This window comes from Eschrichtius robustus, chromosome 3, assembly GCF_028021215.1.
Source record: "Eschrichtius robustus isolate mEscRob2 chromosome 3, mEscRob2.pri, whole genome shotgun sequence".
In the NCBI taxonomy this organism is placed as follows: Eukaryota; Metazoa; Chordata; class Mammalia; order Artiodactyla; family Eschrichtiidae; genus Eschrichtius; species Eschrichtius robustus.
In genome coordinates, this window is record NC_090826.1 from 155,534,345 (window position 1) to 155,553,805 (window position 19,461).

The window sequence follows — 19,461 nt, forward strand, 5'->3', positions numbered from 1 at the left end:
CTCTAAAGCGCAGGCTCAGTAGTTGTGGCGCACGGGCTTAGTTGCTCCGCAGCATGTGGGATCTTCCAGGACCAGGGCTCGAACCCGTGTCCCCTGCATTGGCAGGCGGATTCTTAACCACTACGCCACCAGGGAAGCCCTATTTTCCTTTTTAACTCTCATTTTCTCATGAGTATATAGTGGTCATGTACCTTCTAGAGGACACATGATATGGGATCTAGCAACAGACTGAATGCAAAAGCAGATATGAGATCCTAGATGTCTTTTATAAAGCCAGATATTAAAGACATTTGGAAAAAAATGTAAAACAATGCCACTCTTCTTGCTAGACTTTTTTGTTTTGAAAAAAATATTTTTTCATTAAGAGTGTTATTTATGTTAACATGTAATGGGTTTATTATTTTTAAATTAATATTTTTTAAATTCCTCAGGTTTGAGTTCTAAAACAATAATTATCCATAGATATAAGTTACATAAGCAAAAGTTCTTTGGGGTCCTCAACAATTCTTAAGAGTGTAAAAAGGAAGGGGTCCTGAGACCAAAAAGTTTAGGAACCACTGACCTAGCATGTTGACTGGCACATAATAGGTGCCAGTTTGTTGAATGAATGGAAGCGTAATAATACTTTAAAATAATAGCATCTTCCTTATGGTCAAGACTTTTGCATTCCACTCTCAACTTTGTCACTAACACCATGGGCCTCCCCCCAAATGTTCCTTAAAACATCTCGAATGGGCCTTTCCTTCCCCATCTAGTCATTGGATACATACTTTTTATCTTCCGTACCTTGGAAGTTGCTCTAAAGGGAAAAAATGCCATCATAAAGTACTGGAAAACTCTAAGAATATGTGACTTTGCCTTGTCAGTCTCTGCAGGAAACTAAAGTGTGAACCATCTCCTGCAGCCCTCTATCAACCAGGCGGCAGAGGGAGGGCAGCTCTGTTCGCAGAGATAGCGCTGTGTTGCCAGGGCTGTGTGCGTGCTGGTGAAGACAAGAAATCTTTAGACGGGCCAGCTGACTGGCACTTTGGCAGAAGGTAATTTAAACCTCAGCTAATTATGTTTATTTTTAAAGATTTTGCAGGGCCTGAGGTAAAGGGTGTATAGCTTTTCACTTCATTTTTCAGTCAGTACCACCTCCAAAATCTTTTTCCAAGTATCCCACACTCTGGAAACCACCTCCTATCTTTCCAGCTCGCTGCCTTGGAATCCCTATTCAGGTACTTATCACCGCCCCCCACCCGCCAAACCTCCAAACCATTGCCATTACCACTTTTTTTGTGATTCATCACCCTCCTTCACTTCCCTCCTTACCCAAGCATGAATTCCATGGTCCAGTATGAAAACTACCCCCTTGCAAAGACCCTTCATTCTTGTGCTCTACACCAATATTCTTCTCTGGCAAAACCCCAACCCTAGTGAAACCCAACTATCCACTTATTCTGAGCCTACCCCCTTGCAGCTAGCCATTGCTGGAGAAGAGCACTCAGACATGCTGACTGACTCACTTCCTATTTGTAATGACAAATTTCATCCATGCCAGGCATTCCTGGATAGTTCCTTTTTTTTTTTTTGGCAGCATGGCATGCAGGATCTTAGTTCCCAGACCAGGGACCGAACCTGCACCCCCCTGCAGTGCAAGCGCAGAATCTTAACCACTGGTCTGCCAGGGAAGTCCCCCTAGATAGCTCCTTAGCAGCTTTGCATCTCCTACACTGAGACTGTTTCACAATGTTTATTCATTAAGCTGGTGGAACACTCACATTAACATGAGTTAATATCACCTATCTTAAAACAAACAAGCAAACAAACAAAAAACAAAAAAAAGAAAACCTCTCCTGGATACGTGCACCTCCGAGTTTCTACACCACTACAGCAAAAATTTCTCAAGCATTGTCTATTCTCACAGTCTCCACTTTCTCCACACCTATTCTGTCGTCAGGCTACTCCAATGTGGCTTTCATCCCCAACACTCATTAAAACAGCTCTTATCAAGATCACTAAGAACATTTTGCCAAATCCAGTTCTCTGACTTGTGGGTTGATGTGCACTCCCCTAAAAGATATTGAAGTCTTAATCCCCCAGTACCTACGAATGTGACCTTATTTAGAAATACGGTCTTTGTAAATTAAGATGAGGTCATTACGGTGGGCCCTAATCCAGCATGACTATGTCTTACACAAAGGGGAAATTTGGACACATGCGCACACACAGGGAGAACTCCGTGTGAACATGAAGGCAGAGACTGGGATGATGTACTTACAAGCCAAGTAACGCAAAAGATTGGCAGCAAACCACCAGAAGCCAGGAGAAGGCATGGAACAGATTCTCCTTCTCAACTCTCAGAAGGAACCAACCCTGCCGACACCTTGATCTTGGACTTCTGGCCTCCAGAACTGTGATACTGTTGTTTAAGCCACCCAGTCTGTGGTCCTTTGTTACAGCAGCCCTAGGATATTGACAATACTTTTCTTTAGACTCCCATGACACCATTCCCTTGGTTTCCCTACAATTTCAGTGACTCCTCCTCTTCCTCTAAATGTTGACCTGTATCAGAGCTCAGTCTCCGGTGCCTTTTTTTTTTAGCCTTTCTAACCTAGGTGATCTCATCCAGTTCCATGGCACTAAATGCCAACTAAATGCTGACCTTCACTTCTAAACTCCAGACTGACCCCTCCATTGGGCTTTGGATTCCATCCTCCTACTTCTCTACTTGGATGTCCAGACATCTCAAACTTACCATGATCAAAATTCTTAATTGTGATCCACCAAGCCCATCTTCCCCATCCCATAATGCCCCCACAGTCATTTTCGTCCAGTTGCCAAGGCCCTAAACTTACGAGTCATCCTCAATTCCTCTTTCCCTCAACCCCACATCCAATCCAACAGCAAATCCTTTCAGCTCTACCTTCAAAATATATCCAGAATTTAACTACCTTTCACTATCCCCATGCTACTCTCATTCCCCTCCTAGACTACTGCTTCCATTCTTGCTTCAAACAGCAGCCAGAATGATCTTCGAAAACGTAGAGTGCTGCAGTCCCTTTCTCAAAACCTTGTAATGGCATCCCCGTCACACTAAGAATGAAATCCAGAGTTCTGATGGAACTCAGTTCAAATAGCTCCCATTCCGCCTGCCCACCCCTCCCCTTATCCACCTTTGTCCCTGAGACACAGCACTGAAATCATCTGTTTCCATGTCTGCTTCCCTAGCTGGACTCTGAGCTCCTTGAGGATGGGATCCACACCTTTGTCATCTTAGTAGGCACAGTGCCTGGTACCCACTTGACCCAGAGAAGGCCATTAGTGTTGTGGACAGACACCTCAGACAAGTCCCAGGCACCAGAATTACCTCCCAACTTAAAATGTTGCCTCGCTTTTGACCTTTCAAGTCCAGTCTAACCTTTAGCTCCCAAATCCTAACAAGTCCAGTTACTTCCTTTTTACCACCGCTGTTTGAACGCAGAAAATCCAGTCTCCTGGGCTTCTTTTGTTTCTCTTCTCCCTGGGCATCCCCTCTCCCCCAACTCCCCAGCTCTCTCATTCCCACTCCCTCCGGGTGGTTCAGATTTCTACCCCATTTGGCCAAGAAATTTCCTTAACTAAGACTCTTGCCGGTTTCAAGTTCTAACTTTTAAAAGGTCCATTGGGACTTGCCCAGAACTGCAGTGACATCTCAAAACCACTTAGAAACACAGCAGGTAGGTTATCACTTACTACTGTTATTACTAACAGTCCCTTGGAAGCCCCACAAAACTTCCCAGCATAAAATATGACTCCAAACTGGAGAGTTTTGAAAACTTCTGGGTAAACTGCTTGAACAAGGGTAACGTCACCTCCAGCTTCCATTTGGGGTTCAGTTCTGGGCTACGGCTCTGCTCTAACAACGTAATCGTTGCATGGCATCTCAGGGGTTGTTTCTTCTCTTATGAAATGGGGTTGGTTAAATATCACTAGGCAGTAAACTTCTTACATGCAGAGAACTGTCTTAATTTATCTTTGTAACCCACAGCCGGTTACCTGGTACAGGGCCCAGGGCACAGCTCCAAGGTCTGTATTCTTTATGAATGGAGGCACGCCACCAGGTAGCACTGGTAAGCACAGTAAAAGTTTGTTGACAGAATTAACAAATGAGCCATGTCTACTTTCCAGGGTAGTTGTAATGAAAAATGACATCATGTATATTAAAACACTCAAGAGTCAAATAAACCTGGGTTCAAATTCTAGAGCCAAGGCCGACTGGCTATGTCCTTAAGCAAATTACTTAATCTCTCTGGGCTTCAGTTCCTTCATCTGTAAACTGGGGAAGATAATACTCACCTGATCAAGTTGTTTTAAGGAAAGATTTAGCTGACACATGTGAAATGCCTGGTGCACCACACCAGTGCATATAAAAGTTACCATTTGTAGAAACACTACTATCATTATCATCTTCATCTTGTACATCAGATGTTTTTTTGTTTGTTTGTTTTGTTTGTTTTTTTTATAAATTTATTTATTTTTGGCTGCATTGGATCTTTGTTGCTGCGTGAGGGCTTTCTCTAGTTGTGGTGAGCGGGGGCTACTCTTCGTTGTGGTGAGTGGGCTTCTCATTGCAGTGACTTCTCTTGTTGCAGAGCACGGGCTCTAGGCACGCGGGCTTCAGTAGTTGTGGCACGTGGGCTCTAGAGCACAGGCTCTGTAGTTGTGGCTCACGGGCTTAGCTGCTCCGCGGCACGTGGGATCTTCCCGGACCAGGGATCGAACCCATGTCCCCTGCATGGGCATGCGGATTCTTAACCACTGTGCCACCAGGGAAGTCCTACATCAGATGTTTTAATCTAAACATTTAAACATCAACAAATCTTGAAAATGATAGTTTTGTTTTTCTAAACATCATTTATTAGAAAATACAATTCCAGAGAAAGTAGGAGATAAAGGACGTCTGGGAAGTGGGTACAGTACACAGACCTCTTTAGCAGGGGCATAGAGGGTCAAGGTAAAATGAGCTACAGGCAAAAAGCCAGTAACACATCTCTGGTCCATTCATCTAGAGAAGTTCCACCTCTGTTCTCCACTCCCCTAACCCCTGCCCACAGCAGCCAGCTTTATCCTTGACATTTTTAATTTAAAAGTTTAAACTTCCTTGCTGCTCTGTGGCTTCAACGAATGGAGCTTCTTTCTCCAGTTATGGAATGAGTCAGCGAAAGGGGGAATTTCTGATCCTTGGAGCTGGGGAGGGACAGTCCACATCGTATCCCCACTTAACTCCATTCCCCAATCACCGGGCACAACCAGCCAATTTAAAAAGTTAATATCAAATTCAAAGTCTCTCCTTTTTTCAAGGAAGACAACCTTTCAGAGTAAAGCGTGCGAGTGAATTTCAAATCCATTTGGTAGGGAATGAAGAGTATTAAGAGATCAGAGACCCAGTCTCTCCCTTCCAGCTCAGCTCAATCCAGCCTCCTCACAACCAAAGAAAATCACTGGAAAAAACAACAGTTTTAATGGGATCCCCCACCCGCACCCTTTTTCTTCAGCTGGGGCATCCCTTTGGCTCCAGACAAAATAGGTTTATGGCCCCATAGAATGAGAGAAATTCTTATTAAAGAAATGTAACAGAAATGGAGTTTGGGAGAGAAGCAGCAAAACAAAAGGAGTGGTGGGTGATGAGGAAAGCTTCCCAGAAACCACGCAACAGCCAGCCACGCTGGCATCTGCAGCCTAGAGGCCCATTCCTAGGGCCAAGACACCCTGGGGTGAAACCAAACCTAAGGGCCGAGGCAGCAGTTTATCTCACCAGAGAAAAATGAAGGGAGAGACCTATTGGGGAGCACCCAGGCGTATTCACAGGGACCAGATGACCCCCAGAAGAGCTGAATAGAGGGGTAGAAGACAGTACTCAGGGCAAGTCCTAGCAAACTAGGGGAAGACGAGAGGAAAAACTCCCCCCAAAAGAGCCCAGGTCCCTGAACACAGGTCCTCTGCAGACCTCCATACGGAAGGCCCTTCGTTACACACGTAGGTATCACATCGCTCTCCTTTGGAGGCAAAATCAGACAGGCCCAGTGGCGCAGGCCTCAGTCCAGCACACGCAGCCCTCCCCGTCCCTCCCGACCTGCCTCAGAGACGGAGGGCACTAACTGAGGGCCCACTGGGCCCCTCCCCAAATAATTCCTATAGACAGAAATGCAAAAACAACAAATAAAATCCTAGGGAAAAGTCCAATAAGAACCTCAATCATACAAAAAGTCCAATTGCTCCTTTGCCTTCTGAGGCACATGTAAGTCCCTTCTCACAAGGCTTCCTGTCCAGTCAGGACAACATTACTATTTCATTTTTTAAAAATAAAAATAAAGATATCCACCCACCCTCCCCCCAGATGCTACTTCTACAGCCCCCCACCCCACACCTCAAACCAGGCATTGCTCCCTTGACACAAGGTAAACTTAAAACTTTGCTGCACCCTCACAGCCTCCAAGGGGCTGCTCATCACAACCAACCCAAACGCAGTCTGCAGAGGAGCGGATAGCAGAGAGCATCTTTACTCTCCTTGCCTCCTACCACGGAGGCCCGATCCGCCGGGACAGAGGGGAGCCCCGCCACGGGCCCTGCCCCTACACAAGGAAGGGACAAGTCAAGCAGGGAGAGTCCTCTCCCCCGGCTCTGCCATGAGCCTGGGGTCCTGGGCCACGGCTCCGCTGGGCTCATAAGGTCTCATGACTTCGAGATCCCAGTGCGAACCAGCCGGTCTTCTCCTGGGCCAGGTCCAGCTCTCGCAGGCGGATGTGCACCTCCCCCAGCAGAACGTTCTCCCAGAATCCTTGCTCACTCAGCACACTCAGCTGTAGCTCCCGCTGCTGCAGGTCTCCCTTGGGGATTCCATCATATACCAGCTGCAAATGCAAAATTGGGAAGAGAGGGAAGTAGTGAGACAGGGAACATGGAAGGGGGAGATGCTTAAGTCTGTGGTGGTGTGATCTGATGTGGCTGAGCATAAGACCACTTTACCTCCCCAACCAGACAGAGCCCGAGGGAACAGAGAAAGCATACAGAACCCAAGGGAAGCTTTAAAGAACCCTGCTCTTGAAAGAGAAAAACAAATATTGTATATTAACGCATGTATGTGGAACCTAGAAAAATGGTACAGATGAACCAGTTTGCAGGGCAGAAGTTGAGACACAGATGTAGAGAACAAACGTATGGACACCAAGGGGGGAAAACTGCGGAGGGGTGGGGATGGTGGTGTGCTGAATTGGGCGATTGGGATTGACATGTATACACTGATGTGTATAAAATTGATGACTGATTAAAAAAAAATGCAGATTAAATTAAAGAACCCTGCTCTTGGGGGACTTCCCTGGTGGCGCAGTGGATAAGACTCCACACTCCCAATGCAGGGGGCCCAGGTTCGACCCCTGGTCAGGGAACTAGATCCCACATGCATGCTGCAACTGCAACTAAGAGCTGGTACAGCCAAATAAATAAATAAAAAATAATAAAAAAAATAAAGACCCCTGCTCTTAGCTCAAGCAAATGAAGGCTTGTCACTGGGGCCGCTGCTCACTATCAGCAAAGGACCAGCAGGCTCTTCCTCCCCACAGACCATGCCCCAGCTGTGGAATTCCTACCCTAAGTGTCAGCAAACTTTTTTATATAAAGGGCCAAATAGGAAGTATTTTAGGCTTTATAGGCCATACATTCTGATCTATGTCACGATGACTCAACCCAGCTGCTACAACATGAAAGCAGCCACAGACAAGACTTAAATGAATAGTAATGGCCACGTCCCAATACAACTTTATTTACAAACTGGCACAGTCGGCCAACCCCAGCCCCACCCAGCACCTTCCCCACATACCATCTCATTGTAGGTGGGGTTGCAGGTTTTCCGGGCCACTTTGGTTTTCTTCTTAGTGGTTTTCTGAGGGTCAGGAAGGAGGTAAATCTTGACATAGGGGTCGGGATCATTCCCATCCTGGAGCAGTTGCTACAAAGGGAATGAAAACCGAGAAAAAGATGAAGGTTTTTCTATCTGTCTCTTTATCACCATTCCTGTGATCACTCCCTGATCCAGACCCTCTTCTCCCACACCTAGCTTCTTGCAATGCACAATAATTTATGTTTCCCAGCCCATTGCATTCTGCTAGAAACACCTACCATGGTAACGTTAGGTGTCCTCCTAAAACATCAATCAGATTGTCTGTGATATCCAGTCTATACTTTGTATACGAATGCTCAGGGCACGCCATAACTTGGTCTGTTCTGAATGAACTATGTCCCCAGATATCTCTGCCCAGTAACTTTTGTCTATTTTGATCCAAGTAACCCCTAAGAGGTAGAGAAATGAGTCAGAGAGATTAAGTTGCTTGTTCAAGGTCAGCCAATTAGTGATTCACTCAGCCTGATCCTTTTAAAACTTAAGTCAGATCTTGTCACGCCTCTGCGCAAAACCCTCCAATGGCTCCCATCTCACTCAAGGAGAAGCCACACTCCTGACTGTGGGACCAAGGCTCTGGTCTGCCCTCTCCGACCTCACCATCTGCTATTCTCCCCTCTGCTCCAGGGGCTTCAGCCATACTGGCCTCCTCCTTGCAGTTCCTGACATGCCCCAAGCAGGCTCCTGACTAGGGCTTTTGGGTTTAACTGCTCCCTCTGCCTGGAGCAATCCTCCCTCAGATGTATGTGCATGGCTCCCTCCCTCATCTCCTTCCACCTTTGCCCAAATACCTCCTCATCAATGAGGGTTTCCCTGGCCACTCTGCAAAATTGCTGCTACCTTCATTCCACCCCAGTATTCCTTCTCTGCCTTAGTTCTCGCCAGAGCACTTACCACTATCTGACTTGCCATATATTTAACTTAACTATTTGTCTGTCTGCCTCTTGCTACTAGAATGTAAGCTCCCTGAGGGCAGGGATTTTATTTTGTTTACCCTTGTATCCAGAGCTAATGTATCAGTGCCTGGAACATAGTAGGCAGTTGATGAAGATTTGTTGAATATAATGAATGAATGATTCTGTAAGAGTGAAACCCAGATCTCTCTGATTCCAAAGTTCATGTACCTCCTGCTGCATACTAATGCCCCAACCTGCAAAAGTCCAGCACATTGTGGGTATTCAATAAGAGTTCCCTTCCCCTTCCACTCACAAGGTTCTTAGAATCATACCAAAAATTTAGTGATTATACTCTGCCTTGATTATGCTTGAAGGATGTCACATGGCTGCTTTACCTCTATAACCAGGAAATACGCCCCTTGGGCCTCTCCCATATAATAATCACCATAATAATAATACAAGGCACTATGTCAAGTGCTCTACATGCATTATCTCATTTAACCCCTATAACAACCCTATGAGATAGGTGCTAACATTATCCTCATTTTAACGAGGCTAAGAATAATTGGGCTACTTGCCAAAGGTAGTAAAAAGCTGTGTCTAGTATTGCTTGGTCATACCATAGGCCTAGCACAGTAGCAGGCCCATTCAGTAATCTTTGTGGTTACTCTCACGAGAGGGGGGCAGAAAGGTCTGATCAGTCAGAAAAGTACCAGAAGAAAGATAAAGATCCAAATGAGGACTGTGTATGCACTTACCAAGCCCCGAATATGCATCACCATGATGAAGAGTTTGTTGTTTTTGTAGGAGATGGACAGCTTCACCTCTCCCCCAACCTTCCCGACCGGCCGGGCCCATGTGCCATCTGTAGGGACAAAGGAAACTGAGAAACGTCATGAGGCCAGCCCTGTCCCCATCTGGTGCCAGGCAGACATTTCTGTTTTCTTCTGACCCGCTGCCAGTAACTCCACGTCAGAGTCCTGATACCCCATCAGGGATCTGCCAAGTGGCATCTGCGAACATGACTCAGAGTTGGGTTGGGGGCGTCTATCCAATTCCAGTGTGTAAGCATATCCAGTCCCTGGGGAATCTGCTTAAGGAGCTGTGGACCCACAGCCTGAGTGGGAAACCAGATTCTCTAGCCAGTAAGCAAAGGAACAGAGACGAGTCAAGGAAAGAGAACTGGGAAGAGGCAGGGGCAGGAAAAATGACCTTTGGGAATGGTTCAGAGAGGTTGGCAGAAATGTCACAGAGAAGGCACTGTACCTGAGGACTTGGGAGCCAGGCTGGTGCCCGCAGCCTTCTCATCCCGGGACAGGGGGTGGAAGAAGGTGTACACCAAATCACACTGGAATGGAATCGGAAAACAGGGTCATTCCTCAGTAAGACAATGGCCCAGTGAAAAAAGGAAAAGGACTGTTCCACATTAAAAGAGACTTATGAAATGTGACAACCAAATGTAATATGCAGTTCTTGTTTGGGTCATGGCTCAAACAAACCAACTGTTAAAAGAATTTTGGAGATGACAGGGACATTTTGAATATGGACTATGTTTTGGGTGATATAATGACAGTGTAGTTATGTAAGATTATGTCCTTGTTTTTTAGAGATGCATAGTAAGTACTTAGGGGTAGAAGTCACGATGTCTGTGATTTACTTTAAAATATTTCATAAAAAATAGATGACGCAAACATGTCAAAATAATAACTGTTTAAGTGATGGATATATAGGCATTCATTATACTGTTTCTCTATTTTTCTATATGTTTTGAAAGTTCTCATAATACAAAAGTTTAAAGAAAAGAAAAAAAATCAAATAAAAGTAGGTCGCATCAGGTCAAAAGCAGTCTGTTCTTGGAATTCCCAGGCAGCCCAATGGGTAGGACTTGGCGTTTCACTGCTGGCAGGCCTGGGTTCAACCCCTGCTCGGGGAACTAATGCCTGACCCAGCCTTGGACAAAGACCATGAATCCTACTTTTGAGAATGTTTACTAAGCAATTAGGGAAAACAAAAACAAAAACTAAAATGTGTGAAAATATCCACTCTAGCATTAATAGTGAAAAAAGGGGGGAGGGGAATGATCTAAATATCTTTCAAGAAGCGAATGGTTAAAGAGATTATGGTATTGCAAGTTGGTGTATTAATTTGGTACACATATTTAAAGTTGTGCTTACTATAAACACTTAAGTGAAAAAAGAACAGAATATAGCATTATATTTAAGCTATGACCACTATAAAACTATAAAAGTCACATTTATATATGGATAAATAGGAAGGAAACATGGAAATGGGGTTAGATGGTTTTTTAGGCTGATGGGACTCCGGATGACTGTATTTGTCTTTATGCCCATTATAGTACCATTTGTTTTAAAAAAAATCTAGGTGGATACACACACTCAACCTGCTCAAAACCTTCCATTTCCTCAGGCTCTTGCTCACTACAAGCACCTAACACGGACCTGTCTCTCCGCGTGCCCAGCTGAATGTTTGTGTTTCACTGCATTTCTGTGCATAGTCCCGTGGGGCTGGAGCCACGACCCACCCACCTCCTCCTGCACACAGTCAGACCCAGAAAAGCCAAGTCCCCTCCATGATTGCCACCCGCTTCCGTCCCCATCCCCCACCCCCACCCACCACCCCCCCCCCCCCCCGCCAGCGCCAGGGACGGCCAGGAACAGAGGCAGCCACCCACCTCGGCCACCTCAGGGGCTGCGTGGATCAAGTGCCAGATGTAGCCATTTAACTCCTCCCTCCGCCGCTCCGCCACCGCCTCTCCCCGTGAGCGGCCAATCACAAAGCGACTAGGGAAGCTGGGCGGCAGGTGGGCAGTGGCGACGCAGGAGGGGGAAGATGGAGAAAGATAATGAAGAGGCAACAGGATTTAGTCACATTTCACTTGCATTTTCAGTCACCCGATCTGCATTTCTCACCAGCCTCCATTCCCAGGGACCTTTCCCCGACTCCATGCCTCCCCCAGCTCCCCAGGTCTGTGCCAAGGACACACACGCAGCATCTCACACCAGACAGTTCCTAGGACACCGACTGAGAAAACCAAACTGTTGAGCAGAGTCCTACAGCTCCCCAGAAGTGCCTCAGCGGCTCTGGAGCCCCCAGTTTTCCCCATCAAGGTAAAAATTCATTTGAAAAATTGCTTTTTTAAATTGTTGTGAAATACACATAACGTAAAATTTACCATCTTAACCATTTTTTAAAATATATATATTTTTGATATGGACCATTTTTAAAGTCTTTATTTAATTTGTTACAATATTGCTTCTGTTTTATGTTTTGTTTGGTTTGGTTTGGTTTTTTGGCCAGTAGGCATGTGGGATCTTGGCTCCCCGACCAGGGATCAAACCCACAGCCCCTGCATTGGAAGGGGAAGTCTTAACCACTAGACCACCAGGGAAGTCCCCCCCGTCTTAACCATTTTTAAGTGTGCAGTTCAGAATTAAGTACACTCACATTGTTGTGCAAACATCACCACCATCCATCTCCAGAACCCTTTTCATCTTGCAAAACTGAAACTCTATACCCATTAAACAACTCCCCATTTGCTCCCTCCCCCTGGCAACTACCATTCTACTTTCTGTTTCTATGAATTTGACTACTCTATGTGCTTCATATAAGTGGAATCATACAGTATAATAATATTCCACTTTGTATATACACCGCATTTTGTTTATCTACTTGAAACATACTTTTACTCTTTAGAAGATTAGAAACTTCGAAAAATCTTCAGATTCAGTCAATCCCCTACCTGTAGACCCAGGTTGCTCTCCTGGCAGGTGGACCCAAGCTTATTTTCAAGGCTGGAGGAAGACCTCTTGAGAGCCTCAGAAAAGCATGACCAGCAGGGGGAGCACTTGTCATCAAACTCATCGCCAGGAGGAGAAAACCAAGGACATAGGTCTTTTCTCCAAAGGGCAGTTTCTCACTCCTGCAGTCCTGCCCAGCCCCCATCCGCTCTCCCTCCCCAGTATCCCTCAGTGCAGAGAGTAAAGGCAACAAGCTACCTGGGCAGGAGGGAAGAAGGGAAGAGCAGCCGCAGCTTATTGTGTAATTCCTGGAACTCCTCAAATGTCCTCTGGATGTAAGTGGCCTCGTGAGCATTCTCTCGCATCACCTTTACCACATAAATCTGCAAAATCCAAATCTTAGAGAATATGCCCTGCCAAACCCTCTGCACCCAATGAAGGGGGGAGGTGAGGGGACAGAAGTGTGTGTGTGTGTGTGTGTGTGTGTGTGCGCACGCATGTGTGTTGGAGGAGTTACGCTTTCCAGAAGGAAGAGGATAAAAATGTCTCTCATGGAGACAAAGATAATATACATATGCAGCAAAATGAAAGCAAAGATTAACAAGAATCCTTGTTTCACAAGACCCTTGACTCAGAGGGAACAGCCATCCAACTCAGCTCCCTGATTGTAGGCAGGCCACTTGGGCAGTGGAGAAGGAAGGGGTGTGCGACTGCTCCCAGCACAGGGTGCTCAGTCAACTCCAGCGCCCACAGTGCGGAAGGGAAGAAACAGTCAGAACCCCAATAGGCTGGGGCAGTGGGGAGCAAGGGAGGGTCAGATCGGAGAAAACACTTACGTAGCCTTTGTTGGGGTGGAAGATCTTCTCGTGGCGGCAGAGAAACACATCACTGATGCGGCCAGAGCTCTTGACAGTGTGCGTTCGGGGAGCAAAGGAAAGGGTCAGCCGGTCGTCTGAGCCTGTGAACTTCATCTGAGCCAGGTTATGAATGAAAAAATTGAGCTTTGTGGCTACACTGCCGAGGCTGGACTCAATCAACCTGCAGGAGGATGGGAAGAAAAGGATGTGACCACGGACCCAAGTCCCCACTGCCTGGCAGAGCTATCTCGAGAAATATCCCCTGACACCTGAGACTAATACTCAGCTCAGATCAGATCATTTTCCCTGTGTGATATCCTCATAGAGTGCATGATTACACACAATGATCAGCATACAGTTTATTTCTGTGAACCTTGGGGTCTTATCTCCCCCCACTGCCCACCTGAGCCAAAGACAGTTAAACCAAGGTAGGAAGGAATTAGGGATGCCACCGTGGGCTCACCATGTAAATGTCTAAATACTGTTGTCACACTGAGTTTCAAGGTTCAGTACAATGGAACCTCACCAAACAAAGCTCAATCCAGAGATTTTAGTTCAAAAGGAAAGGTACTATATTAGACCCAACAGAGAAAATTTAGCTCGCTAAGTTCCAAAAAGGGTGCATGATAAAATGGACAAAACAGTAGACATTAGTATACAGACACTTCCCTGCTTTCACACAAAGTGTGTCTAAGAGAGTCAAATATGGGAAAATGGAACCATGGAATTCCATGTTTTGACAAGAGGGAAGGTTCTGATCCAGAGAGCTAAAAACTAGCACAAAATCCCTACTATACACTGCCCCATAGACAAAATCCTTGACCGAGACATGGTGAGAATGCAAGTAGGGGATCGCAATACCTCTATATAAAGGTCAGCACCCAAGTGCAGACGGGAGACTGAGTCTGAGAGAAGTAAAATGATTTACCCAAGTCAAAGGCAAAGTTGGGACAACTGACCCATGTTGTCAACTCTAAGCTCTGCCACCGGAGCTAAGCCTCTCCCGTTTCCCTAGCCCTGCTCCTCCCAATCCGGCAGCCTGGAAATTAACTACCCAGAGTGGGCAGCACTGTTTTGTACGGAGTTTTACCTGGTGAAGTAGGTGGTGGCATTGGCCTCTGTGTCCTGAGGCCTCAGGGCATCATACACATACTTGAGGTCTTCCAGGTCTGAGAGCTCAGGGATCCCACAGGACAACATCTAGAAGAGCAAAGAAGAAGAGAGGGTGCCTGTAACAACCAGGAATTCTTGCTTCTTCCTTACCACAAGGCAAGATTTTCTACAGCTAGGCTCCCTAACCCTTCTAGAGGGTGGCAGACAGATGCTGTGGGCAGTGGCTAGCAGTCCACAGGAACTGGGGGGGCTGGAGCAGGAAGTCAGATACCTGCAGACACCACTGTCTCCAAGTGGTCTGAGCCCTGCCTTTACCTAGGGCTCAGAGAAGTAGATCTCCAGAAATCCTTTGAAGCAAGACAAGGGAGTCTTAAAGATGGTGCCAGATGATAAGAAGGAGGGGTTCAGAAAGGGATGGAGCTCCTCACCAGGCCCAGAAGGTTGAGGAAGAGGTGGGTGTGCTTGCGAATGAGGTTGTAGGCTTGGCAGCAAAGGTCAACAAAATCATGGAAGCGGCTGGAAGGCTTGTCACCCCCGTTGATGACATACGCCATGTCCGAGGTGAAGACAAAGGGGGCACGGTCCCTGGGCCAAGGGGAACACACAGGTAGAAGGTCAACATGAAGGAGGAAGCCCACTTTGTGGGCTGCGTCAGGGGATGGTTCTCCTCATCCCTCAACACCTGTGTGAAATGGACAGATGTGGCTCCTCTAACATTTTCGTTTTTCTTTTCCTCCCTTAATCTTAAAAAATCCCCAGACACATCCTTCATTGGTTCCTTGCCTGTGAGCTTGTGATATTTTCCCTGGATATCTAGTTGTATTCCCTTTTGCTGGGGTTTGGGCTCATTTCCCTTTGCTCAGTCCTCAGCAGGGAGGGAGAATGGCTGGTGCCTGCCCTCTTCCACAAGGCCCTGAAAGGACTTGACCTCTTTCTCAGTCTTCTCTTCTCCAAAGCTGCTCAGCCCAGGGACCACACTCTGCAGTGCGGGCGCTCCCATCACGGGCTCGTGTTCCCGCTCCGAACCATTTCCGCTGACCTCCCTGGCCTACACGCACATCCTGGCTTCAGGAGACCACTTACCGCTTGATGTTCCCGAACATCTGGGCATGGCCCAGGAAACGGCCAAAATCTATGTGGAACATGTGGCCAGTCGTCTTCAGCATGATGTTGTCATTGTGTCGGTCACAGATGCCCAAGACGTACGTGGCCACACAGCAGCCAGCACAAGAATAGATGAAGTTCTCTACAGCCTGGGAGAAGGAAGGCAGAGGGGAGGAGGGGACATAAAGCTGGTGTGGAGGGACCCCAGGGGCACAGCCAGACTGAATTCAGCCAGCCCTGCCCCTCTCTCATGAGTCCAACAGCTCTCACATCTGCCTGTTTAGCCTTCATCACATACTTACACAAATGATGCACACAGAAACTTCTCTTGTATCTTAGGGGGCAAAAGGAGATGGAAGGCTTATAGGTATATCTCCACCACGTTATCTGCAATTCACCACCTTCTGCACCTTTCTTTCTCCTTGGGAAACTGGTTGCAAAGACAGTGCACTGATCCGGGAGCCCAGACTTGACCAGCCCATAATCGGGGAAGGCTGATGTTTACAACTTTCCCAACTGTTTGTGGTGACCTTAACTCAAGCACAGCACTGAGGCAGCTGACTTAAGGGCCTCTTCTTGACCCTGCTCGGAATTCTTCTGTCCTTCTCCCTGCCCCCAGTATGACTCCCGTTTCCACTGTTCTTGGTAACAGATGAATGCTAATCTAATTAAAGTCACTTCACTCCAAGGAAGAGCTGAGGCAGCTTAACACTTCTAGGGGATGTTTTACACTTGAAAATCAGACATCTCTAGTTGGTAAAATGTGTTAGAGCAATTTCTGAGTTTAAAGGAGGAGGGGAGGTTGGGTCTACCTTATTTTATCTGGTCAGTGTTTGCCCCCTTATCTGTCTTTCCAGTAAAAATGTATGGAATTAGTGAATGGACACCTTTCATCCTCTAAATCCTCTTTGTGAGGTTTCTGGAATTCCCGAGAACTCAAGAAAGACTCATCAGCAGAGGCAACAGTTGTCACAGCCAAGTAAGAATGGACAAAGCTGGGAATGAGAGAAATCTTCATAGAACACATGTCCTTCCCACCTCCCTCTGCAAGCTGCCACCCAGCCTTCAAGGACCTTCCTTGAGTTCCACACCTTTCCCAGATCTTACCAGCCTGCACTGACTCCTCCCCATTGAGCCCCTACAGGCACCATTCACTCAGAACTTAGTATTCTCACTTTCCCAGGGTCCAGGGATCTTATCTCCCAGCAGCCTCTTGGCTGTTCCACAGGCCTACTTCAAAACCAGCTACACACAGAAATCCCCTGGCTACTTGTTAAATTAAACCAGCTGACTAATCCCTAGGAAGTTAAGAATAGAAAGTTTGTAAAGAAATCACAGAATGTACCTTCTGGAAGAAAAAGATGATTTCTATGATGGGGAAATACATAATTGAAAAGAAACCACTCAGTAAGTATAACCCATCAACTCCCAGTCTTGACCATCTCCATCAACCTGTCGTCATGTCACAGATGGTCTTTCTACCTGAAAGGCATCCTATTTTGACTTACAAAGCAGCTATATGCCTGTACTCTGCCACAGAGTAAATAACTAAAGTCTCATCACCTAAGTTATGCAGGGTGTTGGCTTTTTACTGGAAAGAAGTCTCACTGTATAAAGAGAGCTCTCCTGATTTAAGGGGTTTCACTTATAGGATGGAGGTACTCTGTTTGCTGAGTAGGTGGCCAAGAGACAAATATCTCTAGTTCTTTCCTCCTGGAAGGCACCGTAAGAAACTACCAGCATCATTCTAACAGAAAGACTAGAAGAGCTGAGAGCTATTTTTGAAAGACGGATATTAAACACTGAGACACTGAGTTAGCTACTCTCTGTGTGTATTCTTGTTGTACGAGCTTTTATAATATTTATTATGACTCTTTATTACATTGGCAAGGAGTAATCATAACTCCAGCACCAAGCACAGTGCTGCTGTATGGTGGCTGCTTAATACCTGAAAAATACATGTTAGTATAAATAGTACATGGGGTTGAGGGAGGGAGGAAACAATATCGCTCCTTTCCAAGGGTAGAGGACCTTAACATTTACAACATACAGGGGGTGGGTTTTGAGGGATGGGAAAGGGAAGAAAGGGCTTTCCAGGCAAAGGAAATACTATCGTCTAAAGGTATCGAAGAAATGCAAGTAGCTCCCTAAACTACAGCATAAATTATCATAAGATGGGGAGGTGCAGTGGATGAGACCACAGGGGCAGGCAGGGCTGGATTACAAAAGGCCTTGCGGCAATGTTGTGGATGACGGACTCATCTTTTAGGACACAGGGAGCCTTTGAAGAATTGAGAGCAAAGGAGTGACATGAGCAGTTTGCACCTCATTTTAAAAGACTCTGAAATCAAGCAGAGGATGGTAATGGAAGGAGGAGAGGCAGTCCAGTAGTTCAGGGGACAGAAAGCAAATGGCTGAAAGAAATGGTAAGAAGAAGACAGATTCAAGAGACATCTGGGGAACAGGGCTTGGTAAAGCAGAGGAGAGGCAGAAGGAAACATCAAGAAGACTCATGGCTCTGTCTTGGGTGACTGCACAGAGAGAGTCATACCATCCAGGAAACACAAAAAAGCAGGGTTCAAGAGGACAAGGAGAGACAGAAAGCTCGGTTTTGCCTATACTGAGTTTGACGTACAGGTGAAACACAAGCGGAGAGGTCCAGCAATCGGGTGGTGAGAGAGGGAAGAGGGAATGGCTTTGGAAGTCATCAGCAAGTGGGCGGTAAAGTAATAAGAGATGATGAGCTGGCACGAGAAGGGTACAAAGAGCACGGCAGGCCAGGAATTAAACCCTGGGGAATGCAAACATTTAAGGCCTCGGAAGATCATCTAATTACATGTTCACTAAACAACATTCTGATTATAATTTGGCTGCCCACGTAGGTTCTCCTTCAGGGATAAAAGCCATTGATCAATATAAATCAGTATATGGATCGCTTCTGGTTTATGGTCATTCTCTTATGAGCTTGGTTATTATGATCTACCCTCTCCCCTAAACTTAATTAACCCAGAGGCAAGAGCCATGAAGCTGTGGACCAGCCACAGAACACAGCAGGTCACCAAGGCCCTACCATCCAGTATAGCCCTGCCTGAGGAAGGAAGGTCAGCTACCTTTTCTATCATCTCTGTCTCATATCTATCCTCAATCCTGGCTTCCGGTTACATGCTTGTCACAAACCAGCTCCATAACTGGGAACAAATGAGTGAGTCTTAATTCACATCTATGAAAAGAAGAGTTGGATAAAATGATCTCTAAAGTCTCTTCCAACTCTTGTTCTGCAAAGCACCACTGGACTCCTTGCAGGACACAGGAGGACCTGAATAGGATCCATGACTAAGAGGGCCCCCTCCTCCAAACTCAATCTGCCAGAGGAACTCAGCGAAGGCTTCCCAGTTGGACACCAGGGGATGTTCTTGGTCAGCTTACAAAAGTCATTTGACCCACCTCTAGACACCTGGAGGCCACCAGTCAACCAAGAGTGTTTCTTTCCTCCCAATACAGCTGAGCTGTCTTCTCTGCATGTGTGGGCCTTATGGGAACATAGTGTGCCGGAGTCACGCACATCCCACCCCAGCTTCACCCCACGCTTCAATCCTACCTTCTCGTACTCGTCCTCCCCAGGGTTGTGCTTCTGCAGCCAGTCGGCTAGGGGCCGGTCCTTGAAGGAGCCGGTCACCCCGTGCTCCACCTGGATTTTGCGCAGGGTCTCAGAGTTGGGGATCATCTCTACCATCCCTGTGAGGGGAGACATCAAGTCACTCTCCAGAGCAGAGAGAAGGCGTCTGTCAGGAGAGGACTACAAGACCTTTGCTGGA

General features: G+C 46.5%; 1 protein-coding gene across 1 annotated transcript in view; it reads right to left on the reverse strand.

Moving 5' to 3' along the window:
* Nucleotides 1-6,686: 6,686 nt before the first annotated feature.
* PIK3C2B (phosphatidylinositol-4-phosphate 3-kinase catalytic subunit type 2 beta) overlaps nt 6,687-19,461 on the reverse strand; it is a 58,231-nt gene continuing 45,456 nt past the window's right edge. The window contains exons 24-34 of the mRNA XM_068538467.1: nt 19,245-19,381; nt 15,626-15,795; nt 14,971-15,127; nt 14,520-14,629; nt 13,409-13,610; nt 12,831-12,955; nt 11,507-11,624; nt 10,081-10,162; nt 9,573-9,679; nt 7,841-7,969; nt 6,687-6,875 (exon numbers count right to left, since the gene is read on the reverse strand). Of these exons, the coding sequence (XP_068394568.1) occupies nt 6,687-6,875; nt 7,841-7,969; nt 9,573-9,679; nt 10,081-10,162; nt 11,507-11,624; nt 12,831-12,955; nt 13,409-13,610; nt 14,520-14,629; nt 14,971-15,127; nt 15,626-15,795; nt 19,245-19,381 (1,526 nt within the window). The remainder of the gene's footprint in view (nt 6,876-7,840; nt 7,970-9,572; nt 9,680-10,080; nt 10,163-11,506; nt 11,625-12,830; nt 12,956-13,408; nt 13,611-14,519; nt 14,630-14,970; nt 15,128-15,625; nt 15,796-19,244; nt 19,382-19,461) is intronic.